The following is a 19466-nucleotide window of genomic DNA, read 5'->3' as shown; positions in this document are numbered from 1 at the left end:
TATTTGAGTCAAAAAGGATGGGAGAGGGCAAATGTGAATGTAACAAAATACAAATTCTAATCTTCAAGGATGAAGAACACATCATATTTATACAGGAGAAAGATTGAATTTCCTTCATCTTCAGAATTATACAAGAAATCAGGCGGGATTTGAATTAAACTTCTTAACAACTTTCTAATGGAAATGATAAAACGTTATTACAAAACACAATCTATGTACAATACAAAAGGCGCATAAGTGACAAAGCCTGAAACTTGAGATACGTTTGTTCTTGCTGGTTCTGTGTTCTCAAGTAGCTTCTTCAAGCAGCTACTTGTAGCGCCCAAAAAAGACGCGGTAGGGGTGTCCGTTACAAACTAAAAAAATAGTTATAAATTAATAACTTGGCCGTTATAAAAGCATTTACTATAAAATAATTTTTTTGTAGTGCTTAAGAAGAAAAAGTTGTTAGTAATGTATAATTGCTATAAATTGTATGGATTGTTTTGTTATAAATAATTTTATTTTTACTTGAAAGTTTATCTTTGGGACTTGAATATTTGAGTTACGCCATAGACAATTTTATTTATAATTGATATGTTAAATTTTTATAGATAGACACTTGTAAAATAAATAAAAAAATAATCGAATTTTGTACTGGGGCGAGGCCTGAGTCTTTCTAGGAGACCGAAACCCGGCCCATTGCCAACCCCGTACATGAGCTTCACATAGCTGGAGAAGTTTGGTAGAATTGCTTTTTGCCAAATTTTGGTTGATCATAGCTCTATTATGGAGAAGGAAGTGATTTAATGGTAGAGAAGTAGCTGAGTGAGCAATGAATGTAGAGAGGCAGAAAAGAACATCTAGTGAACAAACTTCACCTCTCAGCAATTAATTTTAGTAGGAGTTTTCTGCTAAAATTCATTTAATAGTGTTTATCTTTTCCATTCACTTCAATTTAATTGAATTTTCCATTCAATTCAATTTTGGTCCAACCATAAATTTGATAACCGCAACGTGGGTCTGATTACTGAAAATTGCCCTCAATGGCTTAACGAGAGAGTAACTTCACTTGACAAAACCTGGTATTTTGGTATTACGTATGTGGGCCTTGATTGATAACATTAAAATTTTAGAATCAAAAGGTTGTAGTAATTTGTTAATTCTTTTGTCTTGTTTAAACATTTTAATTTATTGGTTTAAATTATTGATATGTTTTCGAATTTGAATATCTCCTCATTTTGTCCGTAATGCACAAGCAAGAAAATGTCTCGTCGTATGTGATTTTCACATATAGCATCATCAAAAGTGTCGCCGCCATTATTCTACTTGTAAATCCTTCAAACACCCTTCCCCGCCTCCTCCAAATATTGAAATTTAAATGAAAATAGATAAAAAAATATCGTTAAATAAGTGGTCGGAAAGCCAAAAATCTCTGTCTGACAGGTAGGTTGATCTCATCAAGTCAGTCGCCCAAGCTTTTCCTTTTTATGATATGTCCACATTCTGCCTTCCCTCTTCACCCTGCTCTAAACTCGACTTATATGAATTTTGGTGGGATCGACAACTAGGAAATTAAATGTTTGAATTTAATAAGGCTGTCATTGCAAAACTTGTTTGGTGTATTGCATGTCAGGATGGTAATTTGTGAGTTAATAAAATTGGATGGAATATTCTATTAAAAGGAGGTAAATTGAAAAACTCATGTATTAATAATAATTTACCTATAATTAAAAAGGTGCATGTACTCCAATATTAATATTATTTTTATAACTAAACAAAATAGAAATTCTAATTAATAAAAAAACTTAAATTATTCAGAAAAAAGAAATGAATTTCATAATTGATGCAAGTTGAATATATTTTTTAAATTTCTCAATGCATTTTCAATTTGGCTTTCGATATAAATTACTAAACAGTGAGTTTCTCATACACATTAAGAAATAAAGATGGTAGAAATTAAATAAAAACTAATACAAGTAGTATAATTAATCAAGTTTGAATAAAAAAAAGATCCTGATTGGGATTACAAATTCTTTTTGTTATATATTTTGCATTTTAAACATAGACATAAAATATATTTATTGCATTTGATTTTGTTTTTGAATAATTAGTTGTTGTTTTATTCATATTTATATTTTTGTTTAGTTATAAAAAATAGCAGTTATCTTATTAATTAGTAGTTGTCCCAGAAGAACATATTAAGAATGGGGCGTAGGCAAAAATATAATCCCCAAATTTGTTTGACTTTTTAAATATTTTTAATTGAAAAAGACTAAAACTATCACTAACTTGAAATTTATAGGATTAAAATTGTTAGTCGAATACTTTTACACCGATTTTGCTACCCCTAATTACATGCCAATTTTATAATTTTGCCAACATTTTTTTACCAATTCCATTTCCTCTTAAATTTCTTTTCGGTAGAAAACCCAGGGTCAAAGCGCTCATTGATTGTGTAATCTACTCAGGGCGTGTTCGGAAGGACTTTAAAAAAGTATTTTTCAGCTTTTGGCCCTTTAAAAATACTTTTGAAGTGTTTGGAATGTCAGATTCTGCTTCTAAAATAGCTAAAAAGAACGTTTGTAGATCAAAACCTAGAAGCACCTTGGGAAGTGCTTTTAGCTACATTGATTTTTTTAAAAATAAATCTAATTTTATTTTTTACTACTTTACTCTTATTATAATAATATTAATTCAACTTTATTATTTTTAAAATTATATTTAAAATTAATATCGAAGTTTTCAAATAATTTAAATTTTAATAATAATTAAATTTACACTTTTACTTATTTACTATTTTAAATTTTTTATATTTTATGTGTTATATCATCTAATTATACTATTTCGTGCACATATTATTATTTGATTAATTAATAAAATAATTATTTTTTGCAATCACATAAGTTTAATAATTGGGTATAAATGAACAATTATATTACTTAGTGGAAACATTATTAAGTTAAACGTATTTTTAAAACATAAATATGAAATACAAATCGAAATGAAAATTATAAGTTTTGGTGGATAAATAATTATTAGTGACAAACAACAAGTGAAATAATAAGCAAAAAAATAGCATCTTTTTAATACATAGGAATAAAACAATCTTTCACCATTTAAATGTATTTTAAAATTAATTTTTCTTCAAACACTACCCAATTTAACTTTTATTTGCTTTTCAATTTATTTACAAAATTATTTTTCTAAAAGTACAAGTTTTTGTAAACACTCCCTTCTATAAGTATGCTCAGTCATTCAAATATTTAATTTACCCAAAGAGTAACATGTCAGTTAAGGCTAGAATTTAATAATATTTCAACCACAGTACATAAATTTTGCATCATTCATTATTGATATAACCAAATATCCTTAATGATTCATGTGTTTTCATCAAATTGAATCACCAGGAAACACGAACAATGAAAAACGCCAGGTTTCAGCTTATGAATACATATATATGTAACATGTAAATATGCATGTAGGTTCTGCATGTATAGAATCTTCAGAGCTTCACAATTTCTGGGATGTGCACCGGGTACCTATCAATGCAGTCTTGCCAGGGCCCGTCTGTCGGCGTCTTGATGGTCCTGTTACACTTCCAGACCGCACTGTTACATTTGAATCCACTCCCGAAAGCAATCTGCCACACTCTATCGCCCTTCTTCATCCTCCCTTTCGCCTCGATGTAACTCATTTCATACCAAAGCGAAGATGATGACGTGTTGCCGAAGCGGTGGAGCGTCATTCTGGATGCCTCCACGTGCTCAGCAGAAAGCTGGAGGTTCTTCTGGAGCTCGTCGATGACCGCCCGGCCGCCGGCGTGGATGCAGAAGTGCTCGAAGGCTTGTTTGAAGTCGGGGATATAAGGTTTCCATTTGGGGTTGAACATTTTCCGGCCGATCAGTGTGAAGAGAAAGAGGAGTTGCTCGGAAGCTGGGAGGACTAACGGGCCGATGGTTGTGATGTTCGATTTAAGGGCTTCACCAGCGATCACCATCAGGTCTTTCGACAGGTTTATGCCCACTTTTCCTTCGTTGTCTTCTTGCTCGTAGACGCATCTGTAAGCCTTGTCATCGGCCCCTTTGTGAGTTCGAACGACATGGAGTAGTTTGTACTTGGCTCGGGCGCTGTCCCGCCACTTGTTGGAGAGGAGGATGGCGGCGGCGCCCATGCGGAAGAGGCAGTTGGGGAGGAGCATGGCGCGCTCGGAACCTTTGTAGTAGTTGGGGGAAGTAAGAATTTCAGTGCTGATAACCAGCGCGTATGAATTGTGGTGAACCTGGAGCAAATCCCTAGCTAAATCGATGGAAATCAACCCGGCGCTGCAACCCATGCCGGAGAGATTGAAACTCTTTATATTACTTCTCAGCTTGTACTTGTTCACTACCATAGCCGAAAGCGACGGAGTAGGAGAAAACACGCTGCAATTAACGATAAGAATATCAATATTTTTGGGCCTGATTCCCGTCTTCTCCATCAAAGAATCAATGGCGGAGAAAATCACGGCCTCAGCCTCATCCCTGGCGGCCCCCGTAGTCGGCGTCGGAGGGATATAGTGCATAGCTGGTGGGACACAGGTTTCTTCCCCCAGACCCGATCTTTCAAGAATCCGCATTTGGAAGTCTATGCTCTTCGTATTGCCTTTGTGAATCAGACGGGAATGCTCCATGAACTTGGAGAAAGGAACCCGACAGGTCACAGGGGGCTTACAACATGAGAAATCGACGAGATAAATGGAGCGGGCCTTCGACATGAAGTAGACGGTGGCGATGATAATGAGGAGAAAGGAGGAGCAAAGAACCTGGACGAGGTCAAAGTAGAGAGAATTCCAGAAGAGGAGGATCTCTTCAGGGCCTAAACGGAGAACTTCCAGGAGGACTCCAAGCATAATTGGGATGAGAAAGAAGGTGAAAATGTGGTTGACTAGGTATTGGTACCCGAGTTTGACATACTTGAGCTTCACAGAGCTGGAGAATTTTGGTACAATTTCTGCCATTTTGGGTTGATTTGTTGCTCTTTCTGGGATCAGAGAAAGTGAATATGAGAAGGGAGGCGGCGAAGGAAGTGAACTTAAGCAGTGGAAATGGTAGAGAAGTGAAGGAGCGAGCAATAAATGGAGGCAGGTATGCGATTCAATGAACAACTTTAATTTACAGAAGAGTAGTTGCTGCTTCTCCGAGGGTGTCCCAGGGCCCGGGGATGTGGGCTTCACAAATAACCATACAAAATTGAATCAAAAAATTGGCAAATTTGGCCGAATCATATCAATCACAGAGGAAATGTATCATAGTTGCTATGTGATTAATCATTTTTCCTGAATTGTACGCCAATCACACGACAAATGTATTGTACTTGCTTTGTGATTCGTTCAAGTTCGGTAATGCACCGAAAATTTGGTTCATTATTCTATAATCAATTTTGGCAAATTTTGGTATTCAATATTTGATATCGACATACCATACCATATTGAAGATTGAGTTTTAAAAATTTAACCATTATAATATATTGTCTCTACGTGCACGTAATAAATAATTTTTTATATTTTAAAATATATTATAAATAAAAATAAAAATATATAAACCAAAAAATTATATATATATATATATATATATTTTTTAAAAAAAAAGAGAAACACAACTTAGGCCATGTTTATCTCTCCCCCATTGGATTATATGGTGTACAGTAGTTTTCCTATTACGTTTTGCACTAATTCGTATAGTTACGACGAACTATTTGTTTACTTTGCAAACCTTGTGGGGTATAGTCGGGTGGGATTACTGATTTTTTGGTTTGCCCGTTACTTAGTAGGACAATAGAATTTCTATAAATTAATAATTTTTTTAAAATAATTTTTTGAATTTCGATTTAGACTCAAAGTCTAAATCAGACAATAGAATTTTTATAAACTAATAATTTTTTTAAAATAATTTTTTGAATTTCGATTTAGACTCAAAGTCTAAATCAGTAATTTTGAGAAATTAATAAGATAATAATTTTTTGAAAGACCCTAAATTTATGATTCTTTTGATATTATAAATTAATAATTATATAAAATTATAAATATAACTAAGACAACTAAGTAAAATATAATTCTATTATTATTTGCTTCTTCTTAAAATTTAAATTTAATTGTATCTCATCTCTAGTTTTCCTTACTGCATTCAAACATTTCCGTGTTGTGGTCTCATCTATCACAAGTGTATATTTTATTTATGAAGAATAATGTAAGTTCGTTGGATCGAAAAAAAAATTATTAACTTAATAAATTATTACTTTTTATCGACTAATTAATATCTTTTTAAATTAATAAAAATTACATGGTCATGATCGATATTATTAATTTATAAAGATTTTAGTATATATTGTATAAAGATTTTACAAATTTGTCCTCAAATAAGCCAATTAATAGGCACATTAATTTTGCACCCATACCAACGGTAATTTTAGCCCTACTTGACTTCATATTTGTTTTAGGGAGTGTTTGTGGATATTTTTGTTTTTAGACAAGCGATTTTTATAGAAAAAGATAGAAGATGTAATAAAATTAAAAGTAGGTAGTATTTGTAAAAAAAAAACTAAAAGCAAAACAAAAGCTGAATTTTTATGATGTGTTTGGGGGGAAAATCACCTCTAAAACAAATTTAATTGATTAAAGATTATTTTGTCCCCATTTGTTAAAAAAAATATTATTTATGCTTATATTTGTACTTATTTGTTGTCAATAATAATTATTTTTCAAAAATATAAATTTTATTTCGGTTAGTATATTTCATATTAATATAAAAAGTGAATGTTTAATTTAGTAATGCTCCCACTAAGTAATATAATTGTTGATTCTTACACAAAAATTAAATTTGGATAAATGTCAAAAAGATATTATTTATTAATTAGTCATAACCATTTAATTTATATTTTTTAATGATATAGAAATAATACATTTAAATAATATAGTAAATAAAATATAAAAATTCTAAAGTGTTTAATATGCAAATAGTGTAAATTCGATTATTGTGAAATTATTCAAATTATTTAAAAGTTTCTATATCTTTAACTCTACAATTTCAAAAAAAGTTAAAAATGGTAAAGTTTAATTATTTAAATATTTGAATTATTTGAAAGAGATTGGTACCCCTACTTATTACTAGTGCCATAGAATCTTTAAAAATTAATAACTTCCCTAAAATAATAATTATTCTTGATCCCCACTTGGGCACAAGGGTATTAATAATTTTCATAAATTAATAAGATAATAATTTCAGGAAAGACCATTATATAAATTTGTGGTCCCTTCAAAATAAAATTAATAATTATATAAAATTACAAATATAACTAGGACAAGTTAGCAAAATATAATTCTATTATTGTTTGTTCTTTAAAATTTAAATTTAGTTGTATCTCCTCTCTAGCTTTTCTTACTGCATTCAAAAATTTCCGTGTTGTATTCTCATCTATCGCATTGTAAAGCATAATGTAGATCGTTGACTCAAAAAAACCTTTTTAAATTAATAAATTATTAATTTATTTATTAATTAATATCTATTTAAAGTAATAAAACTACATGATTCTAATATTATTGATTTATCGAGATTTTATTATATATTACATAGAAATTTTACAAATTTGTCCTCAAATAATCCAATGAATTGGCACTTTAATTTTGCATGCATACCGACTGTAATTTTAGCCCTACTTGAGGTCTATTTGTTTTAAAGGGTGATTGTAGAAACTTTTGCTTTTAGAAATATGATTTTTATAGAAAAAAAAATTAAAAATTATAATAAAATTAAAAGTGGATAGTGTTGAATAAAAAAAAATGTGAAAAGCAAACAAAAACTAAATTGAAGTGTTTTGAAAAAAATAACTTCTAAAATAAATTTAATTAATCAAAGATCATTCTGTTCGCATTTATTGAAAAGATATTATTTCTGCTTTCGCAGTTACTATTTGTTAATAATAATTATTTTTTAATTAAAAAACATACGGGTTAGCCGGCTTAGGAGACACGCGGATCTTCTCTCGTTTGGGTCTTTTTGGGCTCATCTTTAACCCTAGTAGGGCAGTTACTAGAGAGGAGGAGCTGGGCCATGGATATCCTGGGCCCAAACCCATATCATTAGGTAAAACCAAAGGCCCAAATTTATTTAACTCTTCCGATGAGTTGGTAAAGGCCCAACAAAAATACTTAAGGATCAAGTAGTCCAAACAGGCGACCCATTGCCCCATTGGCCTTATGGAAAAAACAAAGTATTTGTTTTGTTATTTATTTGTGTAAATTCATTATATTAATTCACAATAAACTTTATTATTTCATTAAAGTTTGGTCAATTAATTTTAATTTTGGTACTGATTTATGATTAGCCAATACCTATTACTAATGGAAAAAAATTAAACCAAACTAAAATGAATTTTTCGCTATTATTGTCCAATTTAAATTGAGCACTTATCATATGATTGATCATTTTCTTTTAACTGCACGTAAATCATCCAACAAATATATTATAATTATCATATAATTAATTTAAATTCAATATGAATTAGAATATTCCAACCCAAGTTGGTGATAGTATTAAGTACATTATGCACAGAATAGGTCAATGAGAAGCGAAGACCTTTCTTTACATGCAATGTGACAGCGAACACATTACACACATAATTCATGTGACTTATCACTTGTTTCGATTTGATTGAATGAAAAAAAAGTTTTTAGTTCGGACTGGATTCGATTAAATTAAAATTAATTATATAATAAAATATTATATTTGCATGTCATTGATTATAAAGAAGGTGATGAATTATATGATAAATGCACTATTATTTAATAATTCATTAAACTTGAATAAGAGGGTTCTATTTAACTAAATTTATTTAAAATATCTTATAATCTCCTAAGCCTTATAATATATTTTAAGATTTAAAGATTTTGAATCTTATTTTTCAAAACAAGCTCTTGAAATGTTTGGACTAAAAACATGTCAAAACATATAAGATGTTGGAGTGTTTGGCATAATAAACTCTTCATATCATAATAATGACATACCAAAAAACGCCATTAAATAATTAGAATTTAACATAATATAAGTAGATATTTTTGATTTGGGGGCAAACGTCAATTATATTATTATGAAGATTATAGAATGTTACTAGCGATAACACTAAAATTCATTTGACCTATGACTTGAAGAAATTTGTTAAATTTTTAAAAATAAGTTGAGAATTCTTCACTTTTTTTAAAAAAATATATATACCCTCCAAACTTGATCAAAGCAAAAGGTTTCCCTCTAAAACCACCTTATATCAATTTCATTTCCTATTACATTTTCTTTTGTGTATGAACAAAAATTCGTGAACCCCACTGTCAAACCTCTAATAAATTCTGCAATCGACTTACAGAGGTGGGCTGAGATTGCTTGACAAGTAAATGCTGAAGAATCTCTACTCCTGTCGTCTCTACGGACACCAATCCTTAAATATTTTACCACAAAGAATAGGGACAAGAATTTAACGACTGCTGCCCTCTTAATTAACTTCAACAACACTAATTTTTGTACCTTTCATTAATTATAAGCAAATATATATCCTTAAGTGATACATGTCCGGACTCGGCTGAAGGTATAAGTTATAATTAACCAATCTCGACGTTTACCAGAAAAATTACAAGTAAATTAGAGATGTATGTCTCAGACCTGCTCATGCAGTCCTGGAGTAAATGCATGCATATATAGATATAGATTTAGGTATACTTTCTGCAAACACATTAATTTCATCAAAGAAAAAGAAAAAAAAAAAAACCTGGAAAATCTACTGCTGAATTACCAGGAAACATGAACAATTTGAAAAACACCAGGTTTCAGCTTATGAATACATATATATATGTATGTGTATGTGTAGCTCTGTTTATGTATACATGGAATCATCAGAGCTTCACAATTTCTGGGATGTGCACCGGGTACCTATCAATGCAGTCTTGCCAGGGCCCGTCTGTCGGCGTCTTGATGGTCCTGTTACACTTCCAGACCGCACTGTTACATTTGAATCCACTCCCGAAAGCAATCTGCCACACCCTATCGCCCTTCTTCATCCTCCCTTTCGCCTCGATGTAACTCATTTCATACCAAAGCGAAGATGATGACGTGTTGCCGAAGCGGTGGAGCGTCATTCTGGATGCCTCCACGTGCTCAGCAGAAAGCTGGAGGTTCTTCTGGAGCTCGTCGATGACTGCCCGGCCGCCGGCGTGGATGCAGAAGTGCTCGAAGGCTTGTTTGAAGTCAGGGATATAAGGTTTCCATTTGGGGTTGAACATTTTCCGGCCGATCAGTGTGAAGAGAAAGAGGAGTTGCTCGGAAGCTGGGAGGACCAACGGGCCGATGGTTGTGATGTTCGATTTCAGGGCTTCTCCGGCGATCACCATCAGGTCTTTCGACAGGTTTATGCCCACTTTTCCTTCCGGGTCTTCTTGCTCGTACACGCATCTGTAAGCCTTGTCATCGGCCCCTTTGTGGGTCCGAACGACGTGAACTAGTTTGTACTTGGCTCGGGCGCTGTCCCGCCGCTTGTTGGAGAGGAGAATGGCGGCGGCGCCCATGCGGAAGAGGCAGTTGGGGAGGAGCATAGCCCGCTCCGAGCCCTTGTAGTAGTTGGGAGTAATAATTTCAGTGCTGATAACCAGCGCGTTAGAATTGGGGTGAACCTGGAGCAAATCCCTGGCTAAATCGATGGAAATCAACCCAGCACTGCAGCCCATGCCGGACAGATTGAAACTCTTTATATTACTCCTCAACTTGTACTTGTTCACCACCATAGCTGAAAGCGACGGAGTAGGAGAAAACAGGCTGCAATTAACTATAAGAATATCAATGTCTTTGGGCCTGATTCCCGTCTTCTCCATCAAAGAATCAATGGTGGAGAAAATCACGACCTCAGCCTCACCCCTGGCGGCCTCCATCGTCGGCGTGGGAGGAATATAGTGTATAGCTGGTGGGAGACAGGTTTCTTCCCCCAAGCCAGATCTTTCAAGAATCCGCATTTGGAAGTCTACGCTCTTGGGATTGTCCTTGAGAATCAGCCTGGAATGCTCCATGAACGTGGAGAAAGGGACCCGACAGGTGACAGGAGGCTTATAACAGGAGTAATCAACGAGATAAATGGATCGGGGCTTGGACATGACGTAGACGGTGGCGATGAAAATGACGAGAAACGAGGAGCAAAGAACCTGGACGAGGTCGAAGTGGAGAAAATTCCAGAGGAGAAGGATCTCTTCAGGGCCCAAACGGAGGATTTCCAGGAACACTCCAAGCATGATTGGAATGAGCAAGAAGGTAAGAATGTGGTTGACGAGGTATTGGTAGCCGAGTTTGACATACTTGAGCTTCACAGAGCTGGAGAAATTTGGTAGAATTTGAGCCATTTGTTGCCTGATTAGCAGGTGTTGGAGGAGGTGGAGAAGGAAGTGAATTTAAAGGGCTGAAATGGTAGAGAAGTGAAGGAGTGAGCAATGAATGAAGGCAGGTAAGAAGATTTAATGAACATCTCTCACAACGCCCCCTTAGCTGGAGTTTTCTGTTGTTGGGCTAACCTTTTCTCCTCTATGCATAATCACTTCTTTTTATTTTGTAAAAATATTAATAATTAATTCTTGTTCCTTTGAGTAATTCATTCTGTATGCAATCATTTTAATTTAGTAATCAACTAATGTACTCATAGTTATATGTGTATGCTAATGTTGTCAGTTGAAACTGGTAAGAATCCGTACAAAAATTTGGTCTAATATAAAATGCTATAACCTTACAATCTGGTCTGGTTAATCCACGATTGCTAATTATGGACTAGCTTTATTTGGTAAAACCTGAGATAATTGTAGTATTTTATTCTTTAAGAAAGGAATTCTAGAACCAAACTAGGTTGGTACAAAATTAAAACTCAACCACCTACAGGATTAATGTAATAATACAATTGTCATGTGATTGGTATATAATTTTAAAAGAGTGATCAATCACGTAACAAGTGTATTGTGTGCTCACGCATATGAAATTTTATGTTTTCATGTCTCTAATTATCCTTTTTGGACCAATGATATTGAGGTTGATGTCTCACAATTGAGAGGTCGTGAATTTGAATCCTACTAGTTGAGGTGTTTAGTATACTTTTACAGTAGTATATATATTGTTTCTTTGTTTGCTTTTATAGTATCTTGGTCGATTTAGAGATATCGATGTATTATTTAAAAAAAAAAAAAACTTTTTTTGTGTATTAATCTGAAAAGATAATAGAAACAAAAATTTTAAGCTATGGTCCAAGAATCATTTTCTTCAAAAATACTAAGATATGGAGTCTCTTTCTTCATAAATTCTTACCTCTTCGTTTTCCTACGTGCAAATTTTGTCTGAAATGCACAACTACAACACCGTTTCGTCCTATATAATAAGTGTATATGTGTGTCATACTCCAACGTGTCTGTTTCATTAATTGAATCGTAAAAAAAGTTAGTTGTTTGGTTTTTTTAACTTTGATTAATTTTTTATTTTATTATTGAGAATATAGTTTAAAAGAGTATATTGCAAGGGGATGAAGAGAAATAGATATAAAATTTGGATAAAAAGAGAGCGCAAAAATAAAAATCGACAAGAAAATATGAAAAATAAACAACAAACGAACACGAACTATTAGAAACACATTCTTTAATTATAAAGCATATGTGCATATACATATATATATATGATGCGATTTACGATTCGACATGTTTTATTGTACGAGACATTGTCGTCTTATATCTTTTTATATAAACTTTACGGGTTTTTTTTTAAAACGAGATATTAATTTGAAGCTTATAAATCACTTAAACTCATTGTCTATAATTAATTTAAAATGCGTATTTTACATTAATGTTTATTTATAATTTTATCAACCTTTGCTAGTCTTTTTTCTCCTTTAAAACGTCATTTTTTTATATATTACATAAAAAACAATAAGAAAATGGGCATAAAAGAGCATTAAAACCTACAATCATGAAGTTGTCCCAACTCCCAAAGTAGAGTTAACTCTCACAAACTCAAAAGTGAAAAACCAGCACCCCCAACTTATTTAATATTGCAATTCGACCCATTAATTATCACCTATGTATAAAAGAGGAATGAATATCAGTTGCATGAGTACTCTAAAAGTTGTCACGATTAGTAACTATTACATAATATTTAATAAAAACTTTTATTTGCTATCTTAAAGATTTTCTAAAATTTGGTGTATAATCATGACAAGAATTGCGCATGTAAATTATCACTATTAAAATTTGACATAAATGGAAATACACTCATTATTTAAAAAATTATTAATAAGGTCCTCATGTAACAAATAATTATGGAGTCCTTAAACAGTAAGGTGAAAATTACTACTTTACTCTTATTGATTTTATTTTATTTTTTAAAGAAAAGAGGTTGAGAAACTGTAAAATAAAAATCTGAGGGTGAGTAAAGTATATAATCCATAAAGCATATTAGTCCATTTAAATATTTTAAAAAATTTAAAGAATATATAAAATTTATAATTCATAATCCATAAGGATATATATTTTGTCAGTTCACCATAAAAATTGGATAAAAACCTAATAGAAGCAATGGAATGGTTAGGTGGAGTTTAAAATGAGGGAGATCTTTGTAAATTTTTAAATAACGATGAGATATTTGTTATGTTAAACTTCATAAAAAATAGCTGTAATTATCCTAAAAAATATAACAATGATTGTCATATTATTTTTTCCAATCACTAAATTAAGTTGTCAATGTACACACACATATATATAACATAACATTAATTCTATGTATAAGTAACAACTTAGACATATTATTAAGTTGTCGATATACAAATATATCAAATTTGTAAGACATCATTATTTTGGAAAATTAAGAATTACTGCATTTAATATGTATAATTAGCAACAATTTCAGTATCATCGCTGCCACAATTTTTTTTTTCTCGCAAAAGAAAAATATCATAAGTATAATGATCATTAATCAAACATGGCGTTTACCAGAGGTCTACTTCAAATGACGGGATTCGGACTTTGTCTTGCATGATCATTATTAGGGAAAATTCGAGTTCTCGTCAGTTGTGTAAATCTTTACCCTACTTAATATGTCAGGTCTCATGTCCGCATCAAGCTTGCTTGTTCTTACATGCAAAACTCTAATTTCAAGATTGTCCGAAAATTTGATGTAATCAATATTTATATTTATGGTCCAATTGGAAAGGGGCACGTATGAGAAGTTGGATTATGTCAAATTGATAGCCTAAGAATAACATAAATACACTTGAGAGTTGGGGTTTCATCGGCAGTTGGGGTGGTTGTTGGTTATGTGGTGACTAATAAATAGTTTCTATAAAGTCTGGGGGACCCATCGTCGATCGGACAGCCGTGCCTACAAATATTATGTGCCAAGTGCCAACGTACAGCTCTGTAAGAAATTAATTGTAACTTCTTTTATGTTGTCCATGTTATAATTTTAATTAAAATAATTAAATTTACTAATATTGATTAAAAATAATAAGAATTTGTATTATTGAATTATTGGTATTCGTGAAAACTTAAATTTCAATATCCCTGAATTAAGAGTTTTAATTTTGATTATTAGTATTAAGGTGGCGTGATATTAATGGAGTTTTTGATTGAACGAAGAATTTCTACTTATTAAAATATATAAATATGTATATAATCATTAAAGTTTTTAGATTTCATTTAATATCATGCATGAGTGATGTGACTAATTCTACTTTTAGTTGTAGTGGTTTTTTTTTTTTGATAGAAAATTACAATCAAATGATTACTATAATATATCCTTACAATTTTTTTTTACTCAAATTGGTTTGGCTAAATCAAATTGATTGATCATTATTTTTTAAATTATGTATCAATTATGTGATAAATATATTATATTTATCATATAATTAATTTAAATATATTCGAAAAAATTCTATATTTAAAGTATTTTAAAAAATTAAATAAATATACCCGGGTGTTTTTTTAAAAATTTCATCATAGCACCACTGATATTCATTTGGATATATAGATATTGAGCCCTTTATTAAAGATTGTAACTCATATGTATCGCAGGAACACGTATTTATATGCTTATATGTATGGATAAATCACATTGATATCCCTAAATTAGGTATAAACATGATTGGAAAATTCAAAATGTATAAACAACTCTCCATATTAGTGCTATAAACTCTAATCATCCTTGCTATTTGATTTTATTGATTTGGGATTAACTTGATAGATGAGGGATTATTGGTACTGCTCTGCTCTTACGAGGGTAAAAATATACCTCCTTATATATATTAATGTATAAAAAAAATGTATAAGAATAGTTAGAATAAAAAAAATATTTAACCTATAATAAGTCAGTAATAAGTCAATTAAGGGTAAATATGAATTTTTCATTCGGTTGCTTTTGTTAATGTCAACAAATTCAGTAAATTTCCACTAACAATTTGATCTATTCGCTAGACGAAATAAACGTAAGGGATACCAAATATAATTTTTCAAACCATAGAGAATCTAAATATATATAATTATATCAAATCTCATGGGAGAGCAGTGTAATTATCACTTTCATTTTTTTTTTAAAAGAAAAAAAAATCCTTCTTCATTAGATGCTGAAAAACACTATTCCCTGCAAATACCAAACTAAAATCCATAATTAATGAGAGATGACATTTATTTATAAAGAGTGAACAACCAATCTTGGACCCCATTTCCCTTAATTTCCTTGCTCTATTTAATTTCTATGGTGCGTTAATTAATCAGTCCAATTTCTTTCGTCGTGGTCCAGACTGCATAACGTAATTTTTCTTACAAGATAATTAGTGGGACCTAAAAATAATCAGCGCAAGCAATTATGTCTAAAGTCTAAACCCATTAAATTTACTGCCGATGAGCGACTAGTTTAGTTGATAAAGTTGAGGTCCATAATAAAAGATCATGGATTCAAATTTCACTAATACATTGATATTAGTCTATTCTAAGAGTAATTTTCAGACTATGTATTTAATATTGATAATTGGCGTATATTGATAGTTGATGATTGAAAATTATAAATGTAATTGCATTAAGTTAGGATAAATTACAGGCACATTTCCTGAGATTTGTCATAATTATAAAACCTCCTATCTGTTCGGAAAATGACAAGTACCCCCTGATTTTAATGTTTGTCTAATAACGAATTCATTCAAATAATTAGCCTTCCTTCTGTTTTCATTTTCTTTTGTGGTGAATTAACCAAAATGCCTTTTGAATTATATATTCATAATTTTTTTTATATAAATTTAAGAATCTTTTAAAATACTTTTACGCTCTAATATGGCCTGATTATTTACTTTACACACCCTTAATTTTTTTCAATATACGTATTTGATATTGATAATTGACATACATTAATTAATGATATTTAAAAAATTATGATATAATTATAATTAATTTATTCAAAAAATATTAAATTAGGGTAGATTACAACCACATCTTCTGAGATTTTACTTTAAACCCCTTAATTTTTATTTTGACATTGTCTTAAGCATATTTAAAAAAAAATGCACAAATAAAGTACTAATTTCCGCCTCTACATTTAGGGGTTATATAATTATTTATCATTTAATAGAAGTATTATTATTATTTTTAAATAATATAGAAAGAATTCATAATTATACCAATTAAACAAACTAAATCCCACAATTTAGTCATTACCAACCAGTACGTTGAATTGGGCAGATTAGGTTAAGTAGCCTTATGAGTAGTTGATGAATTCAGCAGCAGTCTCGATTACATTCCTTCATCTTTACCTAAGTCTGATAATTAAATTTCTATGCTAAAATTCGGCATGGAGACTATGAGCTACGTCATTAATTATTTCATAAATACTAAATATGGTAAAAGTTTTTTTTTTTTTTTTGTTAATTGGACTTGCCCAATATTGGAACACCAAACTACAGACTTTTTGTATCTTTTGGGGGGAAATAAAAATAATTAAATAATATATATATATATATATATATATATATATGCACACGCACATTTTGTAGTATTGTTGGGATGTCCTGAAATTTGAGATGGTTTAGACAATATTTTTCGTGTATCTACTCATCCTGATCGAAGCCAAACAATACCGATGCAATTGTGGAACGGACGGTCATTTTTAACATTCGTATGTAATTATTGTAATATTTGTAATAGTTGATTGCATTTTTTTTCCTAATATATTTTAAAATTTATTGTTGATCATAATTGGTAAACTATTTAAATTAATAATTATAAAAAATAATAATAAACTTAATTTTTTTAAAAAATTGAAGTGTCCACGACTTCATAGGGAAAAAAACGGCGAGTCTGGCCACATTTTTGTTACTTGTTCTATTTTTAGTTATATTTATATTTTATTTTTTTTGTAGATTGAAATAAATAAATCGAGTATTTCTTCCACTATATATATATATATATCGATTTATATTATTATACACGAAAACTATAAATCCATAATTATCAAACTAATTAAAGGCGAAAACTGTCTTAATCTTGCCTGCTTGTGGGCTAAAATCATATGGGATGTTCCATAAAATGGCTGCACGCCATATGTCTTTAAACATGTCATTGACACTAAGTACTTAGAAAAAAAACATGAACTGTCACTTTATTACATAAACTAAATCGAGGTCTTAAGTAATCTAATTAAGATTGCGACTTAAGTAATTACTACGTTGGACCAATCTCAGACATATGCGGACCAAACACTCAAATAATGAACCAACAAAGGTTTGTCCAAGTGTTTTCAAGAGACTAAACTGAAATCTTGGCTCAGACACCGCAACAAATACCGCTAATAGCAACGACATATATTTTTTTACAAAATAATAGAAATTGTAGTTATAAATATAGATTAGCAACAGATTTAGTAAGAATTTTATTTACTAATTAGCTCATTAGTATCAAATTTTTCATAACAATTGAACTATTTTCTTGCAGTAAAAATTCAGATCAAATTCAATTAGTGATCCCATGAACATATTTCAAAATAACATATTTAAAATGAAAAAGAAAAGGAAAAAAGAGAAGTTCGCGAAATGAAACACGTTGTGATAGTGCGAGGGGAGGAGAAAAAATATGGAGCGAGGTAAGAGATAGAAAAAAAAAGTCGTGAATGTATTCAAAAATTGAAATTACAATTATAACCAAATATTATTGAAGTGATAGATTGAATTAAAGGACAAATTTGAGTATTCAAAATTTGGTACACCAATATATTTTACAAAGGACAAGGAGTTCTTGTGTAATTAGACACAATTTCAAAGGGTGCTGATGTAAATTACTCTAAAAATTACGATGAGTAATTATGTGAATGACTAGAATCCAACTCAATTTGAAGGGTTAATTTCACTTAAACTCTTCTAAAAATGTGAAATTACTCTTTCTCTACACTTACACACGCCTCCAATAAGTTGTTGTTTACACCCAATCCCCTTTAGGGTTTGGACAAAAAATATTGATATTAGCAAAAAATTACATAAATTTTTAATTTTATCAATATTTTTCATATAATAATTTGTGTACTTATAAAAAAAAATTATAATAATATTAACCTCACTATAAATATATATATATATATATATTATATTTATATACATGAGAATGTTAAATGATGGACAAAAAGTTTATATATATATTTTTATTGACGTAAATATTTTTCATTCAAACACTAACGGAATGAGTTGAGGTGTTAAGTATAATTTAAAAACTTTTATTAAGATATATATAATTTCTCATTTTCAAAAGAGGTTTTAATGTAATTAACCCTAACATTAACATTGGTCTTAAATGGAGTTGAGTAATAAAGAATAAGTATTTGAAAGTTGATGAATCAGAGAAATAATTAAACATTATGGATGTATAATTAATTCCAAGAAGACATGTATGGATACAAGTTAATTAGGGAAGTAGGTACACATGTCTTATCTCATTCACATGTTGTCTAAGTCACCCATTTTAAATTCTGAAAACCTATTAATATTATTAATTCCATGTCTAATTAATCCCAGTTAGGGGCCCCCACTCTCATATCTCATTTCTTGCTCTTAATTCTCTACTTAATTATATTAAGCAATTATATAAGTTAAGCCAATTATTCAAAATATTTTATAATATCGTCACTAGAAAAAAAAAATTATTATTAGCTATAATTTTGTTGGCTATATAAAATCATGATAAGTAATTGTTATGAATTATGGTTAAATAAAAATTATTATAAAAATATAAATTATCCACCATAAAAATTATTTTAATATACAGCGAAATTGAAACTCCGTAACTATGAAATTTATGGGATTTAATTTCATAAATACCAGCAATAGTGTACTATCATTCAGGTCTGGATTCCAAGTGCAGAGAAAGTATACCGCCTTCCAAGTCCAAGCGCCAGGTAAGCAACAACACCCTCCTTGCCCGCATG

The 19466-nt window shown here is 30.7% G+C and overlaps 2 protein-coding genes across 2 annotated transcripts; both read right to left on the bottom strand.

The window, feature by feature from the left end:
• Nucleotides 1-3269: 3269 nt before the first annotated feature.
• On the bottom strand, nt 3270-5091 carry LOC105177946 (3-ketoacyl-CoA synthase 6). Its single transcript, XM_011101258.3, has one exon. The coding sequence runs from the start codon at nt 4976-4978 to the stop codon at nt 3485-3487; it is 1494 nt and encodes a 497-aa protein (XP_011099560.1). The 5' UTR covers nt 4979-5091; the 3' UTR covers nt 3270-3484.
• A 4628-nt stretch (nt 5092-9719) lies between these two features.
• On the bottom strand, nt 9720-11452 carry LOC105177945 (3-ketoacyl-CoA synthase 6). Its single transcript, XM_011101257.3, has one exon. The coding sequence runs from the start codon at nt 11384-11386 to the stop codon at nt 9896-9898; it is 1491 nt and encodes a 496-aa protein (XP_011099559.1). The 5' UTR covers nt 11387-11452; the 3' UTR covers nt 9720-9895.
• Between the last annotated feature and the right edge of the window lie 8014 nt (nt 11453-19466).

This window comes from Sesamum indicum, linkage group LG9 (genome assembly GCF_026168435.1).
Source record: "Sesamum indicum cultivar Baizhima isolate 11 linkage group LG9, ASM2616843v1, whole genome shotgun sequence".
Taxonomy (NCBI): domain Eukaryota; kingdom Viridiplantae; phylum Streptophyta; class Magnoliopsida; order Lamiales; family Pedaliaceae; genus Sesamum; species Sesamum indicum.
The sequence above is the reverse complement of the archived record's forward strand: the minus strand, read 5'-3'. Positions and strand labels throughout refer to the sequence as shown.